This window comes from Hirundo rustica, chromosome 11, assembly GCF_015227805.2.
Source record: "Hirundo rustica isolate bHirRus1 chromosome 11, bHirRus1.pri.v3, whole genome shotgun sequence".
Taxonomy (NCBI): Eukaryota; Metazoa; Chordata; class Aves; order Passeriformes; family Hirundinidae; genus Hirundo; species Hirundo rustica.
The window spans coordinates 18,033,796-18,053,981 of record NC_053460.1 but is presented as its reverse complement, the minus strand read 5'-3'; the positions used below and the strand labels follow the sequence as shown (position 1 = coordinate 18,053,981).

Sequence of the window (20,186 nt, the reverse complement as noted above, 5' to 3'; positions counted from 1 at the left end):
ACTCATTTAGGGAGTTTGCTCTTGACTGTCAAGCATGTGTTTGTATGAAGAGAACTAACAAACCCCAGCTGCCGTAAGCATTAAGCCCATACAAAGTGACAGAGAGCTCTTCAGCCCTGGGCTGCCAGCAGTCCCCCCGCTCCTCACGGGCACGGGGCCCAGCTCTCCACAGCCTTTCCCAGACCGCCTGAACGCGCAGCTCCTGCCAGGGCTCCAAGCTGGCCCCAGAGCTGCTCCCCACCACCGCCAGGCAGCTCACTGTTGTTTCATACTTCATACTGAAATATTTCTACAATATGACAATTTGCAGACAAAAAGCAGCATGAACAGGTTTCTTTGTAACTACATAAAATGAGGCAGTTTATAATCATATATGATCTTTTAGCTCATTTAGCCATAATAATTTATGTGAAATGAACTCCGCAGGGCCAGGGCTTGGGCTTGATGATCCTGATAGATCCCTTGAGTTGAGTCCCTTCCAAGTCAGCATATTCTGTGGTTCTGTCAAAGGTTATTGGTTTAGAGCTGCTAGAGAAAATATGCGATTTGGAGAGGCAAAAGTAACAGCTGGATACTCAAAGACTACAATGTGAAATTCTGCATCAGATTCAATACTTGAAAAAATAGAAAAATACTTGCACCCAATAAAAATTTTACATTGCTTTAGTTTTAACTTCCTAACTCAGCTCAGACTGAAAGTTACTCTACAGTGTTTCAGAGGTCCTAGGCATAAAAATGATGACTATACAAAACTTATTTGTAACAATAAAGTTTATTAAAATGCTTTGTTTAATTAATTAAAACAGAGCCTGCAGTATTTCAGATCATTATGCCCAGAAAGGGGTCTTTTCAATGTTCTATAATCCATACATTTTGAACTCACGAAACATCATAAAATAAACATATGCACATTTACTTCCACAGAAATTCAATATGAATACTGTATCTATAGTGCTTCACATTATACACCACTGATCTACCATCATAGAGGAGATCAAAAATTTGAGATCAAGTCACACAATACTGAAGAACGCAAGACAGCTCTTCAATACTGAAGTTGTTTTAATCTAAAAGAGAGGAGAAAAAAGGAAAAAGGTCACACTAAACAGTCACACACCACATTAAGAACATTTCACTACTTGAGCAGTTTCTTAAACCTTGGTTTCAGAGACAGATCTGAGTTCCATTAGATAAGAACATTTTCTCAGTGATGAGAGACATGCAAATGTGAAGATTCCAAAACAACTGCTTGTACAAAGAAATCTATTTTGTGCAAAATGCATAAAACATGTTTTAGCTATGCGGAAATCCAAGTAGTAGTTTGTCTTTTAATATGAAAACAACAATACATAACTGACACTCAGTTCCAAAGGAATGGAAGGCAGAGTCCTTTCAAATGCCAATTGGTACCTGCCCATTCCACTCCACACCTCGACCCAAATCACTTTGCCATTAGACCAGATGGATGTGGTACTCAACAAATACCTTGAGTCGTCTCCTTCAGCTAGTAAGAGACACAAACAGAAGCCAATACAGTGACTCTTCCACATGGGACATTTTTGAAGCTGACTGTGATCTGCACTAGAGACAGTTACGTTTGTTTCCTACTTTACTTCAAGCGTGTGTGCAAAGTATTGTGAAACATGCTTTTCTGATTTTCACATTTATGTTAGCACTATCTTCAAGTCTCTAGTTTATAAACATGTAATAGCACAGTCTAAATTTAGAAGACATGTACATGACTCAAGTATTGTTCTGCTCGCTTCACTGCCCCTTGCTGAAGCACAGACTAGCTTAAGCATCGGTGCCACACAACAGATCTATCTGAATGGAATCTTAGCAGACAATGTTTCTTCCAATGTCCCCAAGTAAAGAGAAGCAGATAAACGAAAATATGAATTTCCACCTGCACTAATTCAATTTTTAATTCCAATTCAAAATACCTTCCAAAAATACCAGTCCTCTTTAATTATAATGTCCATCAGCCCTGCGAGGCCTGTGTGTTTAGTGGCCTTTACCTTAAGAGGCTTCTAACCTAAAATTACTCTCTAGATTAAAATGTCTTATTTGTAGTCTCTCCCACCAAAGTGGACAATGTTTTATCTTCATAAAGAAGCTGGCTTATTCACATTTGCTGCAAATAGGTCCACTAGAATGACAACTCATAAACTGATATTTTAGTTATTCACTATAAAATTTGCAAGTGTTTAAGCAACCTTTCTGCTTACCTTCTTAGAAGTTCTTTAGGTGACAAGCCTGTGGCATCCATATCACTAAGGCTCTCACTGCTATCTGTAGTGTCTGAGCTGCTGTCTTTTTCTGATTTTTTATTCTTGTGTTTTCCTTTGTTTTTCTGCTTCTTATGCTTCTTTTTCTGTAAAGAGAATAGAAATAACCCTTTAGCTCTTTGTAAAAGACTTGGGTTTTTCTGAATGTCAACAAAAGAAAAAAGTTTATTTCAGTATGTACTCAAAGTATGTACTCACTTAAGTGAAACAGAACACTTATCAATGACTCTTTTCCACTACTCAGATCAAGCTTAAAAAAAAATTACAAACCAAAATTCATTTAATCTAAGCACTCAACTCTCCCTAAAATAGACCTTTCATTACAGTTATTTGTATATAAGCCATGAATGCAATTCCCAGAATGTGTCTGACATCTTCCACAGAGAACATTAAACTACCCACAATATTGTACCTGTAGCCACATATGTGTATATGGAAAAAGCAGCATCATAGCAGGATAATTCTGTCATTTCAAAACATCAGAGAAATTCTGTTGCTTAAATTCTAGTCCCAGTATATATATTTTCTACAACCAAACATAAATAATACAACATTTTGAAAGACAGATCAAAGAATCAATAAATCAAAACCCAGTATTTAAATTTTATACCTTTTCCTTTTTGCGTTTGCGTTCTTTCTTAGTCTTGTGCCTCTCTCTGATTTTCCTATGTTTTTCTTTCCTAGTAGGCCCAGGAAAAGTTGCTGGAACCACTGTTTGCTGTTGCCAAGTAGTGCCTAAAGGACAAAGCAAATACATAAAGAATAAAAAAAACCGTCAAAAATAGGGTAATTTTGTTATTACATTCTGTATTACTTTTAACCTAACATGAGAGTTAAACAAACAAAAGCCCTAACTTTAAAAAGGAAATTACACGTCTAAAACTCCTACCTGCAACATCCCTATTGTAATTAAATGCCTTTGCAATCTGTTAAAAAATGAAATTGCAAGGCTGTCCTATATTTTCACATCCATTTTTTATCATTACCTCTATAGACTTAAAACAAAACTGGTACACAAGCAAAGGGGTTCCTGTTGGTGGGTCACAGCATGGCAACCAAACATTTGCTGATGCCTGTTTTCATAACACACATTTAAGAGACAAATGCTTTTTTTAAGGAGCGATATGTATTTTATATACAATTTCAATGTGCAGAATTTACACTCTAGATGCTTACAGGAACCTACCAGAAGAAAAAGCTGGTGGCAACTTTGGTCCAAATTCCTCTGTTGCATCCAGTTCCTGCTTTGACGCAGGCAACGAAGAAATGCCAGAATCAGTTGTAGCAGTCACACTCTCTATGAAAAAAACCCAAAACTTGCTATATTTAAAAGGAAGATAAGACAGTACTTTTTCCAAGAAGCATTGAAGAAAGTTCAAGGAAGCTTTCCAAAAACCTTTAAGAAAGCAAACTGATCAGCATTCTCTATCTCTATGGACTGCTTTGGCCAACTGGGTTGCTGACATTCTGAAACACGTCAATATACTGTCATTTTTTTTTTTTCTTTTAAATCAAAATTTACCTTCTAAACTCTAAAATTATTAAATTACTATCAGTACATTTGTTTGCTTCCCTTTTGTAACAATGTTATTCTTCCATTCCCCAGAATGAATAAAAAAACTCCATGAGATGTATAATGTTAATAAACACTAAAAGTTAAATGTTAATAGAACTGTGACAGTGAACAAAGTATTTTCATTTTAAGGATGATCTTACATTAGATGTTTTGTTCCCCCTCATTGTATAACAGGCATATTTCATACAGCAGTTTCCTTGTAAAATCTACACAAAAGGTACATGGCAATGCAAATAACACTGTAACAGGCAAGGCCTTATTCAGTGCTGTATTATTTGCATCTTCTACACTACCAGCTCTGCCAATCTCAGATGATCTGCACAGGAGCATAGCATTGTCCTAACAGTCCAAGAATGCGTGATTCAAAAATGACACTTTTACAAGGTATTTACTTCATGTTGCATAAAAATGATCATCCATTAAGTACTACCTTGTAAATTAGAGGAAGAACCGTCTGGTAAGTCAACTTGCTTGATGGTTTCTGACTCTCTTTCTGAAGTAGTTGGTTGCTGTTCTTCATCACTCTCTTCTTCAGAAGAAGATGATTTTTCATCTGAGGAGCTCACAAAGATGGCCTTAAATAAGTCCATGGGTGGTCGTCCACTTTCTTCCTCCTGATTCTTATCTTCATCAGCTACCTGCTGAACAGCATCATAACAAACTATATTTAAACACTAAAGAAAATAACAGTCTCTCTCTGATAAGGAATAACTTCAGACACCCTGACAGCTATTTACAAAACATTTGGCTGGCACAATAGCTGTGAAATAAACAATCTTAGTCCCAAAGAGTAAAGCTCTGTGTCTAACCCAGTGTCCTATAAAGAGTAGTGCAGTTTGTGAAAACAGATACCCAGATATTATAAATTCTACTTCATTAATTCAAACTTCAATTATATAATACTAAATTTAAGTAAAACATCACCTTTCTCCCCAAAATATGCTCTCTATTCTATGGAAAGGAGAAATAAATATATTCTGTGCCTGTGTGCAGAGTGGTGGAAAAGTTACTGAATTTACTTCCCAGACTACTGAGCAACATTTTTTCTTCTCTTAAGCTCTGCTTCAAGTATAATTAGGGGTAAGCTGCAAACATCTTGCATCCCAGAGTTATAACCTCAAAATCCTTTAAAGTGCCATCTCCTGCCTTTGCTCATCCTGAGCTGACTCTTGTGCAAAGTGATCTTTATTAGAAGAATTCATATATTAACCCATCTTATTTCTGGGTTGTCACGGTTTACAGCTATTCCTTTCAAGTTCAAACCCTGTTGTAAACTCACCACAGTGGGAAGAGTTTCAGTCGTCCCAGTTCCACATTTTTCTGTTGCTGGCACTGGTGGCTGCTGCTGAAGATCAGCTTTTGATCTAGCAAGACTAATGAATTCACTGATAGAATCTTTCTTCTCCTTCTCTTTATCTGACACATCCCACCTTGAAGATTTCTTTGGTTCTAAAACATCCAAAACATTCAAATCACCTGCATGCCAAATTGTTCTGAATTTCATGGCCTACTTGATTTTAAATTACTCTGCTTCTTCAGTTTGACACTTTTTAAATCTAATGAATACTTGACCTATAAATGTCTTTTGGATGGAAGAAATTAGCAATATATCACTAATATCAGTTTTTATGTCCCTGAATTTTTATTTTCAATTCCTTTGTTTGCGTTTTTTTAAATTAAAAAAAACACATGTGGCTAGGTTCTCAATGAAAAAGACGCCTTTTCTCTACTATTATCTCATGTATAGTTAAATTAATAAAGTAACAACTTACTGTTGGGACTCTCTTGGACCTTTTCATTTGTTGCTTGAGTTACAGATGTGGTGGGCTCAGTCACAGTCAAGAAATTAAAAACAGAGTACTTGTCTCGTTTCACTTTTGGTAAACCCACTATAGAAGAACTAGAGGGAAATAAAATAGTTTGCTGATTATTGTTTTCAACACAGAAAAGTCCTCAAATTAGCTACAAGCTGAAGCCCCTACAGTAGCCCTTCAAATGCATGTTATTTTATCAGAGGTCACCATATTTAATGACACAAATAATATCTTTGGGCAGTTCTGTATTACCTTATGACACAAGAAAACACCAAGCCAGATTTTCCACAAGTAAATGAAAACCTCAGAATTCATAAAAAGTTCTAAAAATGTAAGCATCAATTATCTTACTCAGGATATGGATCACGAACATTAAATCTTTTACACAGCAGCTTATCAGGATGCCATTCAAAATTGTCTCTTGTGAGTTTGCCAAACATCTTCATCTTCACAGCTGTTTCCTTATCATCAAGATCATTCTAAAAAAGGCAAACATTTATAGCTGATAAATAAGTAACAACTTACTGAACTGTTTTAAGATTGATAAATAGGACAAATCCATCAATATTTAAATGCTGTTTAACGAATCACTACTCTGTATACATCGAGTGTTTTCAAAAGGTGCTAAACAGAAGGGCAACAAAATAATGACATATCTTCATAAAATTTTAAAAGAAAAAGAAAGTAAAGGCTAAGGCAACAACTGCAGCTCCAATGTACCAAAAGACTGTAGGCAGCATATACCTCTTGGTCTCGAGGAACTTCAACTTGGTCAACATCATCTTCATACTTGGCCCGGGTAAATCTGGATGAGAGGGTTGAATTTGAGGATCTGTAGAAGATGGCTGCCCGGAAGAACTCCTCCTGTTCTCTTCCTCGCTCCCATTCTGTCATATTCGGGTCTAAAAAGCGCTCCAGTGCATCTCCTGTAAGATAAGGAGAGAAATGCTTAGCAGAGATGACAGCTTACTTTGGGTCAGCACTTTGCAAACAAAAAATAAGGTAATAAGCAAACGTTCTTGCAAGTATTTAATGAATATTTTGCTCAAGGGTAATATTAATCTCAACCGTGTTAATCCCTGATAAATGGAGGTAGTTTTCAAGACAGCAAGAGTGACAGCATTTGCCAAATGCAAAATTGCTATTTTAAATAATTTTACTTGCAAAACCGATTCCTTACTCATTGCCTTTTAAAGAATGTTCAAAATACTTAATGGATTTAAGAGGTGATTAAAACAAAAAGTACAATGCAAAGCTTTATCATATAACTAAAACAGAACGAAAGAGTTTAAGCCTAGCTAGGCTTTGGTAACTTGCTTTCTGGTCTGCAAAATGCCCAGATAAATACAGAGTTTGCACACAGGTTTACAGCAACAGGTTCACTTTTTCTCCCAGAAGGAAGAGGAAGTAACACCAGCCAAGCAAATACACTTTCAGTAAAACAGACCTTTAACCATTCCAGTTATTTCTACATTTCTACATTTTCATCATTCTGCCTAGGGAGGCACTTACAGTCATAATACAGTCATAATTGAGAATACTGATAAATAATATTCAAAATACTGAATAATATATTAAAATATGAAATAATATTAAAAATAAAATCAAAATAGTACATATTTTGTATTTAATACTTGATGGTTTTATAATATTAAATAGTATTCAAAAATATTGACATTTTATCCAGGGAAAATCCGAGTCCTGAACAGAGGAACTATGGATTCAAAGCTCAAGCAGACTGTCCCAATGTGGTACCCAGAAGAGGCTACTGACCAGAAAATATTTATTTTATATAATGAAAAGGACTTAACCCAAAAAACCTCCAAATCACAATTAAAACAACGAACCCAGGGTTTCCACCTGTCACTATTTGCTTTCCTCTGTCAAATTTCCCTGGTGCCCATTTTCTTCTTCCCCAATAGTCCCTGTGTACTTCAAAATTTGAAAAAAAACCAACCCTTTTTTTTAAAGTTTATTTCAAGGTAATTTAAAGTCATGGGCTGATGATGAACTCCCTAGACCAATTTCAGCTTCTTATGCCTTACAGAAAAGTCACAGTACTGGAGAACTCACCACAAGGCATTGCAAGTACCTAGTTTAATCTAAGATATATGACAGCATCATTTAATAGCAAAAACCTAAACAAAATGGAAGGACACTGAAACAGCATGGAAAGAGATGATGAAGGAGGTTTGAGTTGTTTTTTTTTGGTTTTGCGTAAAAGACCTGGTGTATGCTGTGTTTTTACAGTCATAAATTTTTCTGAGAAGAACATAAATGACAGCAGAAGTCTGAGTATCCAAAGGACATACAATGCAAGCTTTGACAAGTGTGAAATACTTCATTCACTTCAGGGTTCTTATCTTCCCCTGGTGCAGAGGGCATGGGGGTTTTTTTGATTCTACTGTTCCCCAATCATCTTTCTGCCCTTATACAATCTGTCAGTTTAACTCTTCAAAGAGAAACAAACTAAATCAAAAGGCTTGTTCCACTGACCAAAGCTGAAGTGTACCTTGGCAAATGAAATAAGGGCAGGAAATGAAGTAGAACTTAACTGCTGCTACATCACAGAAGTATGAAATGTAATGTCTGAAGTCAAGACTTGCTGGCAATTGAATAACTGAGCAGTTTTCCTGAAATTACTAAATATCAGTAAAGATTTCTGTTTACATTGGTCCTGAAAAGAAGTAAAAGGGGAAATGCTGTGGAATTCAGGAAGATAACTCAGAGTGAATATAAAATGCATTGGGACAAAAAAAGGGGGGGGAGGGGAAGAAAAAAAATTGATCAAGAAATATTTTACCTTTTTCTCCTTGTTTAAGACTTTTCACAAATTTTTCGTATCTCTTTTGTTTTTCTGGATTTTTTGCAAATGGTTTGAAGTCACTAGAACCAACATTTACTAACTGACCCCCCAGCTGCATTCGCCATTTGTGAGTAGCATCTTCTGGGGAGGCTGACTGGAATTTGCTAGTAGGTGACTGCTGAGACACTATTTTTGTTTTCATTTGCTGTTCAGATGCTTGTTTCACTTCTTTGAGTCTTTCTCTATCTTTCTCAGACAGATATTCCAAAATAGAAGGAGCCGGACCTAAAGCAAAAAAAAGGTGGTAAAAGGTAAATGAAAAATGACTAGAATTATTCCTTCCTCTTTAGCAGAGGAAAAACCCCTACCACATGCATATACATTCAGAAAAAAATGCTCTTCAGCAGAAATTAACAATAAAATGGCATACATGGCAAATAAAAATTTGGCCATTATTACATCTTTTATGCTATTTACATATAATTTGATACGGTTTACTATTGTAGATACAAATGTGAGCCACAGTTACAAATTATCTTTTCAGCATATTTGAATGTATTTCAGTGAAACATCATCACAGCCTACTATATTCATAAAAGGCCACAATCCTCCCCAACAAAACACAATCCAACACATACTTTTTGTCTTTAAAATATTTAAGTAAATGAAAATACAGACAGTTGTATCAACAACAATTCAGCTGCTGAGATGAAACTGAACAATGAAACGGTAACTAGCTTATGGTAACTAGATTTGATATATTTATGTTAGAAATAAGTGTAAGGCCAGCCCCAATTCTTACTGTTCTATAAATAAATATACAAACATGCTTGAAACACAAGCAAATATATGGTCAGTTATCTTAATACCTTTCAGCTCAGCCTCTCCTAGCTGTTCCCTCCTCTGAGCTGCATTCAAAGCATGCCTGCTTTGGTGTGTTGGATCACTCTCAAGTTTCCCAGTCGACTCCTCCAAAGCCCTCTGTAAATGGCAGTTTTCATTCCCAGCTGCTATCACAGGTCGAAAGTAATGGACTGGTCTGTAATTTCGTGGCAGGCTAGGTGGGGGATAAATCTGGGGGGGAAGGGACAACAAAACAGAAAACCCACCTTTGTATGCAACACTTACAAACGTGTTTCAGAAAAAGTCAGCTTCACCTAAGAATTCCTCAATTTACATTTTAGCAGTAGAAACAGATAGTACAAGCTACCAATATCTTTGGATCCAGTCAGTAAATGGCATTGTAATACAAACTATGGGAACAAATACATTGGCAATATATTTACAACAATGAAAAAATAAAATGTGCACATTAAGTGACAGAAAAATTAACATGAGTCTTAGGATGCACTGTTTTTATTTGAGAAAATACCTCTTAATATTGCTTACTCTTTTTTAAACTGAATTCAAATTATTTAATCAATTAAGAGGATTACTGAGTACCTCTGTGCTTACTGTATTTTAACATCTTTCAAAGTGCTTTTCCCCAGGTTCCTCATTCAAGCTGTTATTTAAAAGGTTATCTCTGTGCTCCCTATACAATGCAATTTTATGTACCACACAAATATTCTTTCTTAGAAAGAGGACTCTGTTATACAATTGTTTGTCGTTCTAATTTATGCAAATATATATGGCATGAACTACGAAAACCTAGAGACAGGATTAAGAAATTAAATTGTCACCAAAATAGCAAAGTGAACAAAGCATGAGGCCTTGTTGCATACAAGCAGAGAGTTTATAAAAGAAAGGCCTTGAAAATCAGGCCTTGCTTTGGCAAATTACTGGCTGGCATGCTACTTCTGAGTGCAGCTAGCTAAGTTCCCATGTCAAAGAATCTTGAGAATGACAATCAGTTTGCATAACAACCTATTCTTAGACAGAAAAATAAGCTGCACCTGTAATAACAAAAGATCTGTTCCATGAGAATCCCCAAAGAAAATATGTAAACACCTGTGAATAGAAAAAGTCTTAACACCTACACACAAAAACACCTTCTAACCAATAAACTGAGTGGAAAGAAAACTACTAGCCAATTGGGGTTGAACACAAGGTCCTGAAAACTGTATAAAAATGAGTTATGTGAATAAAGACGGGGTTTTTCTGCATGAAGAAACTGAGTCCTGTCTGCTTATTACTGCAACCGGCCTGATTTTTACAGAAAACTGAATGTAACATATGAAAAATCTAGAACCAAAAGAGGCTTTTTTTTTTCTTTTTAAGTTAAATTAAACCATTCCTCCAGCCTTATGGCAAGTAGCAGTGACTAGTGTAGAAGGCATTTGCTCAAAACCAGTACTCAACCAGTGTTCATTCAGCAATTTTACTGCTGACCAAAACATTTATTTCCAAGTACAGGAAAAACCATCGAGAAGCAGCAGAGTCCGCACAGATCACATGATGAATGATGTTATTCTCAATATATAAAATATGCTATCTACTTACCTTGATTGGAGCTGATGATTTTGATGCCAAGGAAAAACCAGCCAGGACTTTGCCTATATATTTAAATTCTCTTTCAGGCCCTAAAAAATGATTGCAGAGCTGGTAAATGTCTAAAACATGCATGTTAGGCAATTTTTTATTCTGAACAATTTCTGTATGTCACTGTCTATTACGAATCATAATTATAAGTTCGTCTTCACCACCTTTCATTTAAAATTAAGGGTTCTGATTCTAGATTAGTATTAGACAACTAAAAACTGCTACCAGAGTGATTGCTGCAGGTTGAACGTGGCTTATAGCGAAGCAGTATCCACACTGTGCACAGCTAACAGCATCAGTGCCATGAATGTGTACAACTAACGTGAACAGGTACTCCAGAAATTACAACAGTACTTCATAGTGCAGTAAAAATAAAGTGGTACCAACATACAATTTACAAAAATTATCTGAAAATACAGAAGTTTATTAAAAAAAAAAAAAAAGTTCTCTTTTTAAGTTCTGGGTCATATTTTGTAACTATGATTTACAATCACTTTTTTTTGTTCTGTGAAACTGAACACTGTATCTCACAAAGCAGCACATATTGTCCTCCTGAAAGTACACTTTGAGGGTTTCAGCTACACTGGGATTAGTGGAGGACTTTGGAAATTATTTCCTTAATTGAACACCTTAAAAGATAAGGAGGACTAGTTCAATTTTCAGATAGCAAAGCTGAAAATTAAAATATATGGCAAATAGAGACTACATTTCTTATTTTTTTCCCCCATATTACACTCACTCTTTAAAGAGAACCACAGTTCTTACTTTTGTTTGATTTATACTGTTTTGGTGCTGTCCAGCCATACAAGCCATCTCCAGGCTCCTCATCCTTTAGAACTGTATCGTATTTTGACAGTGTGTCAGTTGCATAAATATCATCATCTTCTTCCTCTAAAGCTCCTACACCAAAAGCCTAGAATATATATTTTAAATGAGAACTCAAAAGTGTAAAAATACTTCTAAAGTCACGTATCAGAACCGATCTACATGGGTATCTATTCATCTACACAAAATCTGCAGTACAAATACATATACACTGGGAAAAATGTGCAGTTTCACCACCAAAACTGAGGTGGAAAAAACCCCACACCTCAGTGAGCACAAAAGCAAACACATTCCACTCTCTTGGCAGGGAAGGACAACAAGTTTGGTGTGTACAAGACAAGGACACCAGACTGATTTCTAGTTGCACCAAAATAGCATGTGCAATCTGACTAAGAGCAGGTTAAGTTCTCAAAAGGAAAAAAAAATATGTCAGATAACAGGGAAATTAAGCAAGTAGAATTCCTAGAAAATAAAAACTGACAGTGCTTCTAGATAAGAACTACAAATACCCTGGAGCAACACAAAACCTCTGTAGCTGACAGATACAGCATTACTGAAAGTATAATAAACAAAAAACATAAACTAAAAACATACTAAATATTAACTTTATCTAACCAAAGTAACACAGGACATCTTTCCATCCAGCTACTCAGTCAGGTAGTTTTTATAGTTGTCTTTTACAGTTTCAGTAAGTGAAGGCATTTGAGAGTTCTAAGGATTTTTCTACATCTTCAAAATAAGTTTTTAAAAAATCCTATTCTCAAACCAGAATTAACATTTCTTACAATAATACTATGATGACTAGGAACTTTTCACTTGAGAAAAAACATTTTTTTTGTGGATTTTACTGCACTAATCATAAAATGCATTAAAAAATGTCCTTACCTGCCCTGTAATACCTAGTTTTCTTCCTTTACTGTGTCCCAGACCACCAAATAAATTGCTTGTTTCTTCAGAACCACCTGTGAAAAGATTCAGGTGTTCTCTTGCAGACACACCAAACAAAGCTTGTGAGGGGTCCAAACCCTTGTAGCCAAGTCCATGGACATTCTCTTTCGGAGTCAAGTCTACAGGCATTACATCTTTTGGTGCAAATGTCACATTCTCTGGCTGGTATTCATCCTCTTCATCCTTGGACAAAGTAAAAGTTTATAAGAGCAAATATGACTTAAAGTTCTGTATGTTGAGCTTTTGCAACATTCAGTTAATACGAGCCCAGGCAAGCTTGCATTCCCTGAATTGTGTATGAACTGTTTATGTAGCAAAAGAAGAAACTTAGATATCAAAACCTTTCTTCACACTAAGCATAGAAAGTATTTATAAATACTTTTCAGAAGTATGAATTAAACTGCATTTAAAGAACTTGTTTAGTTTTTTAATCAGTTATCACATATTCTTACACAAGTCAAAAGACCACTTTTGCCTGTTCAATACCTCAGAACCCTCAGACAGTCCTGGCGGTAATGCACAGCCATATATTTTCACTGTAGGATCTGCAAGAGACATCATAACATCATATTACATTAATAAAAAGAGAGTTTAAAATCAGCTTTCTAATCAGTCTATGAATGTTGACTTTCTACTAACAAGGAAGTTAATTAGCTCAGAAACTTCCCTGAACTTACCAGGTTTCTGTCTGCATGGCTTTCTTTTGACTCGTGGTCCAATTCCTTGTCCTTCTTTCCAACCCATTTTTCGTAACAGTTCAACCCCAATTGTTATCCTAAGAAGAAAACAAAACAAAATTACTTCACACCACACGTTTACTATTTGTTGATAAATAATGTACATATATAATATTTGAACTTCTGGTTTTATATCCTGCTTTAAAATCGAATCTGAATGTGTTAATATTTGCCATACACACTACCTTCCAGTTTATAAATGTTTACCTGGTACAAGTCTGCACATTCAAAACAAAAATCCAGGTGGAGGCCACTTAGGAAATATAACACTGCAGGATCTTCCAGTCTCACAAGTACAGTGGTCAAACATTACTTTTCTAAGTAATACAACACTTCTAAGTGAAAGGAACAATTTGGCAAACTTGTATGTAAATTTACTTACTTGGATGGTCCTATTAAATCATCAAATGCAGTGGTTCCTGGAATGGGAGCAACTACTCCTGCAATCTGTCTAGCTTTCTCCTTTATTCTGTCCTTAGTTTTAGATGCAAAATCATCTGTAGTTGTAATATCTTTTGGTGCTATCCCAAATTCACTAAGATCCTGGAAATATACACAAAATTAAAACATTTTGATTAAACACCCTTCAAATTCTTACTTACTGTAACAGTAAAGTAATGAAAATGGCATGTGACCTTCATATTTGCTAATTTTCTCAAGCTACTTACACAGTTGTTTTTGCAATAACTTTAGTGGAAATATCTTAAACAGTTTCAAAAGTATTTGCATTTTATTCTAAGTGAAAAGGTTGAGTTCTGGTTTTATTTTTTAATACTGACATTACAGGAGCTTCTTAAGTCAACCTATGAAATAGTCTATATAGCCTAATAGGATAACACTGTATACAAGAAATTTCAAGTTACTTCAATTTTTGCTGTCATGGCAACTATTTACACAAGTTTTCAATTCCTTTCTAAATTTACCTCTTCATCCATGAAGTCTTCTGGTCCAAGAATGGTTCTATCTGCTCTTTTCTGCCGTGATGATACAAAAGCTGAAGGTGTCCATCCTTTAACGAAGGTAGATATTTAATGTACTTAAGGCTACATAGTATTCAAAAACATTAAAACATTCCAACTTTACATCTTAAGGATACATCAAAGGAATATTTGTGAAATTAGTCCAAAAACTCAAGGAGAAGTAACTTCAGCAATACTATTTCAGCTATTCACAGTATAAGGAATAGCAGGTACAAAAATACTTAATGACAATTAATTTGTTTTCACTAACTTGACAATATGGTTCTCACTTTAACCATTCCCAGAAGACAGCAAAATAACTAACCTTCCTTTGTACCAACGGTGTTAAAGTAACCAGCAGAAAAGCCACCAGTAAATGCACCATGGAAACGCTGGTATCGTCCCTTTGCATCCTTAACAGTCTGCTCTTGAAGAGGAACTGGCTTTTTAATTCGTTCACCTACAATCAAATAAATCAGAAAGTAAGACACCACTTTGCATGAAGAAATGACTTTCCACCTCCTCCAGATGCCATTTCTTCCTTAAGAACAGGATCAAACACTAGCCACCCTGATGTGGAAATCATCAGCAGTTTACATTTATTTTACTCCATTTTAACCAGTCGTATACACCACTGATGCACATTGGTAAAGGAAAAGCATGAATGTTCACATCAAAATCCTTAATGCTACTGACTTCTGAGAACATTGGATTTTTTCTTGTGAAACTTTTCGTTTTTAAGCATGCAAGACCTCTAGCAGGATTTCTTCACTTCAGTGATTGCTTGAGAAATTATACATCGAAAGTATCTAAACAGAAACAAAACACAAAAGCCATAGACTTCGACACAAACGTCTACCCTCTTTTAACAGTATTTCTTGAATAAAGTGGCACAGACTTGGGAGTGACAACTGTACATTAAGTCCTTCAACGATGCCCTGTCCATCTCATCAGTACAAGCATCGGGCAGTCAGATCAGCATAACTGCCTACACTTCAACTGTTACACTTGAGCTGTACTTTTTGGGGGAGCGAAGGTCAGAAGCAAAGCCTAACACCTAGCTCCGCGCAGGGCAGCCGCCACGAGCCGCGGGTATCCCGGCCACGGTCGCAAACCGGTGTCGTGCCGCGAAGGCCTTTCCGCACTCCGCTCCCAGGCGGCTCGCCCCGTGCCGCGCCAGATCCTCTCGCAGGACAGCACGGCTGCCGAGAGAGGCCCCACGCCCCGCGGCAGCAAGAGGAAGGGGAAGCAGGTCTGCGCTGGGCCCACACGCCACAGATCCCCAGAGGAAGAGCTGGAGGGCGTTCAGACGCGGACCGGACTGGACCGCGCAAGCCGTTCGGGGATAGCCGGGCCCCAGCGCCCGCCACAAGGCATTAACAGAGGGACGGAAAAGGAGCAGACGAACCCCCGGAGCGGGTTCTCCCTTACCCTCCTGCAGGGGCTGCAGCGGGCTTCCATAGCTCACCAAGTCCTCCTCCTCGCTGTCGCTGCTCTCCACCGCCGCCATCTTGCACGACGGTGGCCGCGCGGGACACGGCGGCGTCACAAGAGGGAGGCGGAGCCGGCGGCCACGCCCGGCCCCTCCCTCCTCCGAGGCCGGGCTCTGCGAGGGACCGCGCCCTTCCCCCCCGTGAGGGAAGCGGGACATCGCCGAGCTCTCCGGAACCCCTCAGCTTGGCCGCCGGGCACAGCGCGGTCCTGTGGGCCGCTCTCGGTCCCGCCTTGTGCGGGGAGCAAAGCAGCGAGGGCATGGCGGGAAACCGCGTTTGCCTCCAAGAGCCCCAAGCGGTCCAGGAGCTCTGCGGAGCTGCCGTGGGCGGCTTCACATCAATGGTCCCAAACGCTGACCGGTGTCTTTAAAAATTTCCAACGCCATATAATGTCAAACTCTCGGTAGTTAGTAGCCATGCGATAACGCCCTCGAACCATCGAGTGCACCAGATCAGGCCCCCTCAGACTCAGGGCTAGGAAAAGGGTAGCAACGACTCTGACAAGTGGATTTTATCTAAATCAAGGTCTAAAGCACACTCCACCCTGAATCCAAATCAACGGAGTTGCAGATTTCATTGTACACTTAAGCAAATGCATGACAAAATTTGCCTAACCACGTTGTCTTTTGCGTCGTTCAAGAAGAATTTGTACAGAAATCAGGGCAGAAGTCTGGACGTTCAAACCTTCCATCAAAGAACTTCATCCCTGAACGCTCTCTGGTATCTCTGTACCTCCTCGGGAAGTCCTGTATCGAGAGAGAAACGTTTACTGAATGTATTTTGTACAAATACCAGTACTCACCCGTAGGACCCAAGTGTTCAAAATTCGGACTTTGATTTCCAGTGTTACTATCCTCCTTCCCCCCTCAAAAAAACCACCCAAACACTTCGATTTGTGCTGCAAATTCTCTCAGTCTGCAACTTTTTAAAGGATCATCAGTTTCCTTGAAATCTCTGAAAATAAATCAAAGCAGTCTTCAGAGATTCCTGCCCTTAACAGGCAAGACTTCTGTGTATTCTCTATCGCAGTATTTCTCTTTAATTGTTTACATGGAACTGGTTTCTTTCGAAGTGAAACTGCTGGAGTTTCATGGGATTTCAGGTTTCCACAGGAAATATTTACACGGTTCCATGCAAATAGGGAGGACTCTGTTTCATTTAGGTCTCTAATCCACTTACAAACAATATAGCAGAAGCCACAGACACTATCTATGTGCATTATCTTTTCTCAACATTACTGAGCACTTAGCTAGAACATACAGTGGGAAGACGAGTTAGCATATTTGCCGTTTCACTTTGTTTTGGAAATAATTGTTCCTGAACAGTCGATACTATGTGACTTTGACTTAACACACCGGTTTAAATAAACCTTTTTTGCACAATGCTAACAGAAAATCTTTTGAGTGATTTGTCTAATCAATTCAAAGAGTTGGGGTAATTAAATACTGACGCTTTTTCCCCATTAAGGCTTTTCTCAGATTAGAATTACTTTTGCTTCCCAGTGGTATTTCCTTCTCCATGGTAAACTCTCTAATTTACAATTATTAAACCAGGTCACAATTGCTATTTGTAGCTGTTATATAAAACAATAATCCCATTTTTTTTAAATTGCAATGAAATTAAAATATTAGTAGAAGTGAATAACTTATGTTTCAAATAATTATTTTACAGAAATTTGTCTGGTAAAAAAAAATAATAATAATCTGCAATTTTGAATGAAAGTTCACATATTTGCCAGGGGATGTAAGGCTGAAATTGAGCCCTAAAGCCATAGGTGGACTTCAGGCTTTTGTTTTCCAATAGTTTTCAACATCCAGTTCTGTATTGGTTCATCAAGATCAGGCATAGAAGTGTCTTGTTTCCTCTTTTGTTGTATTATTTAAAACCACTTCTTCAAATAGATTAGTTGATTAGTTTTAAATCATGCAAGTCACTGGAACTTTAGACTAAAAATGGTATAATCGATATATAAAAGAAAAAAGCAAAAACTTGATTCATTTAAAGGGTTTTTTAAATCACATTTTTAAAAAATCATAAGCACAGGAAGTATAAAAATCCCATTTTTTTACAAACAACAAAAAGAGACAAACTTATCTCTGCTTTATCTTGCATTCAATGGGAACGTTTCCCTGAATATTCATCCTGCCAACTCAGGGCTGTTGTATCAGTTGACAAAACAGTCGCCTGAAGGTCAGTCCCTGAAGTATTGCTTTAGCTTCTCCAAAGTGCTACTTTTCATTTTTAAAGGACTGGAAAATAAAAAGAGATAACACATATTGTTCTGAAGTACCCATACTTTCATCTATGATCTCAGTTAAAGGCAAGGCATTCGTTTGGAAGAGTGGTGATGATTTTCCCCATGTTTGGTCTTAGTTTCCACATAAACTGCTAAGTCTTTTCCAATGTAGTTTCACAGTAGAATAGGCAAACATATTGGTTAATTAATAGTAAATGGGATTTTTTTCAGTGAAGATAATGCTGCAGTTAATACCTCTAAGGCAAAGAAGCAGCAGTGGAGCACTGCACCTACAGCAAATAATATTGTGCTTGTCCAAAGTCCTGATACTGACTTCGTGTTCTATTTTCATATCCTTTTTTTTCTGTTGCTCAGTAAATTTCTTGGTAAGGAAATAATCTAATCCATCTTGTAAATTTGTAGCAGTCTGAAAGCAAATTCATGTCACTGCTGCTACTGTGCCTCATGTCCTATTTTTGCAATTTGCCTTTTTTTTTTTTTTTGCCTTCTTTTTCTTTTTCTTTTTTTCCCTCCCCACAAATACAATTTGGAAAGGGAGTGGGAAAAAATCGACCTGTGATCATGTTTCCTCACTCCTCACCTAGTACTTGCTTACAGTAGGCAGACATTAGACATTTGCTTATGAAGAACTGAAATATTCAGAAATAAAGGATGATACTCAACTAAACCACTGCAGTGGAATTTATTGACATAAAGCTACAGGCTGTCAGGAATGCTGACAAAATCTTTCTGTCTTTCCGATCAGAATCTGTATAATATTCAAAGCCACCAACAGTAGGAACAGAAATGTATGTAGCCATGTTTCAGGTTCAGAATTCAAAAACCTACCTTGAGAAACAGCAGGAGTTGATGCATACTTGTCCCTTCATACAGTATAATTCTAACATGATTTTGCTGGTAAGCCTCTGGGTCTCTCTGGGACAAATGATGTCTTGTAGGCACCTGCTACCACCATATAGACAAAAGGTTTGTAAAATCATAGATAAGAAACATTGTCTCTCCAGATAGCAGCCAGATTCCTATCTTGGGTATGTTACGATATATCAACCGGTACCCCAGCAGGAAATTAATTTCCCAAACTGGGACTATTTCCTAGCTGCCAAAGAGAAGACTATTGGTGGGATTTCTTGTATTCACATGTTTTTTTCATATGATAGAGGAGGAGAAAAAGAAGAGGATTAACAGAACGAGTGAAGTGATACAAACGTATGAGAAATATATATATGTGTGTGTCTGTGGTAAGGGTGTTGAGATTCTGGTCCCAATTTTCATCCCTCTTACCTTTACTATTGCAGGACAAAACATGGGACAACTCATAGTCTGCCATTATGTGCCTGTTTCCAACATGGTCAATGTCTAGATCACCTGGCTCCTTTATCTGTGAAAATGCACAAAGCCAGTTAGCACCTAGTTCTGCAAAACTGAGAGACGTGATGCAGAGATAAGAAACATTGCTTCCAGATTCATCACTGCATGGCGAACTGTTCTGCCAATTGACAGGGCAACTTAAAGGACACAGACACCAATGGAGAGAATGGTCTTATTTTACTATGAATAGTAAGGCAACACAAAATTAAAATTATACATTTAATAAAACAAGAAGCTTACAACTCGGCTTTAACAACAAGCAAAAATAAGCAAGTAATGCACCTAATCATTACTATACAAGAAAGAGAATAGTGATTGAGAAAGATACATCACCAAGTACCTAAATAATTTACCATCATCCAGAGTCCACAATTGCAATTGCTGGTGAGCCCTATTTTGCAGAGAGGACCTGGAGAACTCTTCCTTTTAATTGGGAAAATCCTACACGGTGCATCCACCCATAGGTGAGGATTCCAAATTCACCCTGAAAGGGACTCCAGTTTTTACAGGCCCAAATCTGCCAGTCAAAGTGACTTGTTTGTATTTTTAGCGCAGAAACACCTGGATCTGATGGCACACTGGGCCAGATTCCAGGCCTTGACTAGGTGGGTTTCCCCTAAAGCATACAAACAAA

At 37.4% G+C, this 20,186-nt stretch overlaps 1 protein-coding gene across 2 annotated transcripts; it reads right to left on the bottom strand.

Moving 5' to 3' along the window:
* Positions 1 to 758: 758 nt before the first annotated feature.
* On the bottom strand, positions 759 to 15,978 carry GPATCH1 (G-patch domain containing 1). 2 transcript variants are annotated; one of them, XM_040075511.2, is made up of 20 exons: positions 15,866 to 15,978; positions 14,760 to 14,894; positions 14,399 to 14,484; positions 13,858 to 14,018; positions 13,416 to 13,513; positions 13,225 to 13,283; positions 12,676 to 12,921; positions 11,731 to 11,878; positions 10,927 to 11,006; positions 9,354 to 9,558; positions 8,482 to 8,769; positions 6,423 to 6,604; positions 6,030 to 6,157; positions 5,637 to 5,764; positions 5,144 to 5,313; positions 4,295 to 4,505; positions 3,475 to 3,585; positions 2,899 to 3,023; positions 2,229 to 2,374; positions 759 to 1,067 (listed from the first exon to the last, which is right to left on the bottom strand). In XM_040075511.2, the coding sequence occupies exons 1-20, from the start codon at positions 15,942 to 15,944 to the stop codon at positions 1,046 to 1,048; spliced, it is 2,808 nt and encodes a 935-aa protein (XP_039931445.1). In that variant the 5' UTR covers positions 15,945 to 15,978; the 3' UTR covers positions 759 to 1,045. The 2 variants fall into 2 exon arrangements, with proteins under 2 accessions (XP_039931445.1, XP_039931446.1); XM_040075512.1 differs by having other exon boundaries at positions 790 to 1,067; positions 4,295 to 4,502.
* Positions 15,979 to 20,186: the final 4,208 nt, after the last annotated feature.